Source organism: Electrophorus electricus, chromosome 2 (genome assembly GCF_041902795.1).
Source record: "Electrophorus electricus isolate QZ-2024a chromosome 2, ASM4190279v1, whole genome shotgun sequence".
NCBI classification, from domain to species: domain Eukaryota; kingdom Metazoa; phylum Chordata; class Actinopteri; order Gymnotiformes; family Gymnotidae; genus Electrophorus; species Electrophorus electricus.
Window position 1 is genome coordinate 11,116,354 of NC_137498.1, and position 3,652 is coordinate 11,120,005.

Consider the following 3,652-nt stretch of genomic DNA (forward strand, 5'->3'; position numbering starts at 1 on the left):
AATGTATGTCTGTCACATCGCTATGTCTGTTTTAGAATTACATAGTTCCATATGACTTAAGTAATATTTGTATGAAACACTGATATATATGACCAACATCCCTAATGTTATAACTGCCCCTGATTTGTGTGCTACAGACTGCCATGATTGGTTTGTCAAAACAAATGAAGACCCATTCAAATATCACTCAACAACTTTATTTCCATTCAGATGCCTGGGTTTGTGTACATCTGTATTCACTGTGCCATCAGAAATAATCCAACAGTCTGTTACTTTTTCTCATATCTGGTGTAAGGGAACTGGACTAAGTCTGAAAGGAGCATTTAATTTTAAGTTTAATTATAGCTAAATGAAGTCCCTTCTATATGTAGCTCACTAAACTAGCACAACCTTTAGCCTTTCATTGCTCCGAGATAATACAGAGACGTGACTATATTTGTTGCTAATTGATATGAGAGATAATTCAGTAGCACTCATCATACTGCTGACTAGACTGTGTGGGAGACGTCTACGACTACACAGTGGGGTTGGTTATCTTTCCCATGAACAGGATACTCCTGATGTTCTTCTCCACAATGAAGACTAGGAACGGTCTGCTGACTTCTGTTTTGAAAGGCAAAGCTAACATGAGCACGATTTCAACAGTAGTGGCAGCTGCAGCCTGAGTGCCCTGCTCATCCACGCTGAGGACGGCCTTGTGCAGGACCTGTGGGGAAGGACCAATCTGGGCAGTCATTGATTGACACTTTAAAGTATGTAAGCAGTAGATGCATTAGCTTCTGAACAGTCCTTGATGGACAGTAGTTGCAATTTGGCTGCGGCATCTCACCAGTGTGTTGACTGAATGTAAAATCATTGTGCAGTGTAAAGCGTCTTTGGGTACTGAGAAAGGCGCTGTATAAATGTTACTTCATATGATATCATATCAAGAGAGGTAAACCTAAAAATTAAATTTTTTATTTGAAACTGAGAGTGCAGTATAAATTCTACTGGATATCTAAGATGGGCAGTCTCTGCCAAGATCCCACCAAATTTCCCATAACGGAAGAGAATGATCACATCAGTGGTCTTTCCAAAACAAACAGACATCAGAAAGCCATTGATTTTTTGCCCCAAAGACCCCCCAGACATCTACTGAGAAGGTTTTAAACAATATTTCCCAAACTTATAATGTGACACTCTAGACATGACAGCAAATCTCTTAAAGGGTTTACCACATACCTTGGAAACTGCCACCTTGGCCCCCTTACTGATTCCAGAGAAGTCTGCACTGTCTGAGAATGCATCAACCATTCCCATCTCCTTCAGTGTGTCCCCAAGACAGGAGGAAGCAGACACTGAGAACTTGGGCATATACAAGTCCAAAGTGCTGGAGAACAGAGATGATCAGTCAGGAAAACACACTCTTACATGGAATAGCATAAGCAAAAATATTTATTTAATACTTTTTTGCCATTGGTGACCTTGTCAGGGAGTAAAGGTTCTACTCTGTGGTAGTACTTAACATGTTTAAGTGAAATTCTATTTTTAAAAGCATTTCATGATGCATTACGTTTTGTGGACTTTGTCCTTCCAGTACTTGAGGTGATCCTTGCTGATGTGTTTCTCTACCTCCTCCATTTTTCCCTGGTCAGGCAGGACGATCATCATGGACACGTTTCCATTATATGGCAGCATGATAATGGACGTAAAGTTGCCCTGGTCATAGTAGAAGTCATATTTGCCATTTCTGTTCATCATATCCACAGGCACTGTGGTGTTCTCATCCACATGAAAGTCACCTTTGCTGGTGTGCTCCACTTTAAAAGCCTCTTGCCATTTACCTGACAGAGTGAAATACAAAACTGGTTAGCGCAGTTCAGGTGAAATACATGAAAAATTATTTAATCTCTAGTGGGTTCTGCTTGTCTACTCTTACCTTTGAAATACATATAGTTGATGAGCATCATCACAGTGGCAGCATCCAGACTCTTGACCATATCAGTGATCATGTCCTTGGTCTTTTTGGCAATTAACTTGTTGATCTCTTGCACAGCGACTTCAGGTGTGGAAAAGTCCACACTGAAGGCTTCACCTTTGTAGAAGTGCTGGATATCTTTCAGAAACTTGTCTTCAGGCTTGAAGCCTTTTTGTACAGCTGCAGCTCCTCCTATCTCCAACACTAGGGCATCCTGGCTGTGGTCCAGCATGTGGAGAAGGTGCTCATAGCCTTCATTGACCTGATCAGCTGTGAGAGCACTGTAGTCCAGAGTGCTGAAGATTTGTGAGTGGGTATTGCTCTTGGCCCCCAGGGCCAGCATGGATAGAGCCATGGAGATACTCAGAGGAGAGAAGAAGATATTCTTGCCCTGGGTGTCAGGATGGCTGGCCAGCTTCTTGTAGAGGGAGAAGGCAAAGTCTGCGTTGTGGGGTGAGAGTTTGTGGCAGGGTTTGTCTTCTCCATTCTGGTGGGGGTGGGCTGCATCCTTGCCATGATGGAGATGTTGATGGTGATCTGCTGAATGGTCTTGATCATGATCCTGCTCCTTGATGCCTACAGTCCAGTCCACTGACAGTATGAGGACAACAATCAAACAGCACTGGACCTTTCCCCACATTTTAACACCTGCAGAAGCACTGCACAGATTTGAAATGTATCACATGCAGGTCCATTTAAACACAACTAATACATTAGAAAATAGTCAACACATGGATTTTCATAAGAGAGGTATATACGTGATAGCCTGCATGGAGACTACTTCTGAGTCTAGTCTTTAATTCAGTTTTTACATTTTTAAACATGTAATAGATCACTGTTGAAGTGTTTGCCATTTAGTTGAAACAAGATCTGAGGAAAAAATTATTTGTATCTCCAGAATATCAGTCATCTTACAGTACATTTACTTACCATCCACGTCCTGTCAGCAGTAAACTATTGGGATTGAGTTCATACATTTTATAGCCTGTTTGGTGTAATCTGAGGTCAGTCCTTTAAACATTAACCACTGAGGGGCTGTTTCAAATAGAGCAGGAACATTGCACAGCATTTATCCTTTAGTTAACATTACTGATGCCAAAACCCTGTACGCTGGCATTGTTAGCTCTGGTATTAAATCCTGTGAGGCTGTGCAGTCTCATTCCAAACTCAGCTGCTGCGGTCTTCGAATACACTAACTGATCTGTGTACATAAGTGCAATTCTTTTTATCAGCTATACAGGATGGCAGTCTTTTTTCATATTAGCTAACATGTACTTAGTACTTTCAGAGCTCTTTTTATTCTCGGTAGTCTCAGGTGTATGCATTTTTATTTTATTTATTTACCTCATATTTCAATTTAAGCTTGTATCATTAGCTCTGCTGTCATCATTTACCATCAAGGTCAGCTGCAAGCTCCATCTCTGAGCCTTTATGTGATTTAAATGCACAGAGTTAGCCACACTGCTAGCAATAATATCTGACTAAATTAGCTTAGCATTTCTCATCATGACGGTTGAGCAGATTGTGAAACATTTTATGTTTGCCTTTAAAAGTGGGAAAAAAAACGTATTTGAATCTATATTAGGACATTCCCCTGATTATAGGATCAGATTTTCTGTTTTATTAACTCCAAACATCTTTCACTGGTTAATGCTGGTTATTGTTTTTCTTCTTGAATAAAGAGCATAGATCTTG

At 40.6% G+C, this 3,652-nt stretch overlaps 1 protein-coding gene across 1 annotated transcript; it reads right to left on the minus strand.

Annotated features, from left to right (window-relative positions):
• Positions 1–223: 223 nt before the first annotated feature.
• LOC145660204 (alpha-1-antitrypsin homolog) lies at positions 224–2,603 on the minus strand. Its single transcript, XM_081724396.1, has 4 exons — positions 1,919–2,603; positions 1,553–1,823; positions 1,222–1,369; positions 224–706 (listed from the first exon to the last, which is right to left on the minus strand). The coding sequence occupies exons 1-4, from the start codon at positions 2,595–2,597 to the stop codon at positions 515–517; spliced, it is 1,290 nt and encodes a 429-aa protein (XP_081580522.1). The 5' UTR covers positions 2,598–2,603; the 3' UTR covers positions 224–514.
• Between the last annotated feature and the right edge of the window lie 1,049 nt (positions 2,604–3,652).

Excerpts from the sequence above, each read along its gene's own strand:
- LOC145660204 (XM_081724396.1), bottom strand. The coding sequence starts at position 2,597 with ATGTGGGGAAAGGTCCAGTGCTGTTTGATTGTTGTCCTCATACTGTCA. Across the intron at positions 1,824-1,918 it reads CAACTATATGTATTTCAAAG|GTAAATGGCAAGAGGCTTTT; the intron begins GTAAGAGTAGAC and ends TCACTCTGTCAG. Across the intron at positions 707-1,221 it reads CCAAGGTGGCAGTTTCCAAG|GTCCTGCACAAGGCCGTCCT; the intron begins GTATGTGGTAAA and ends CCTTCCCCACAG.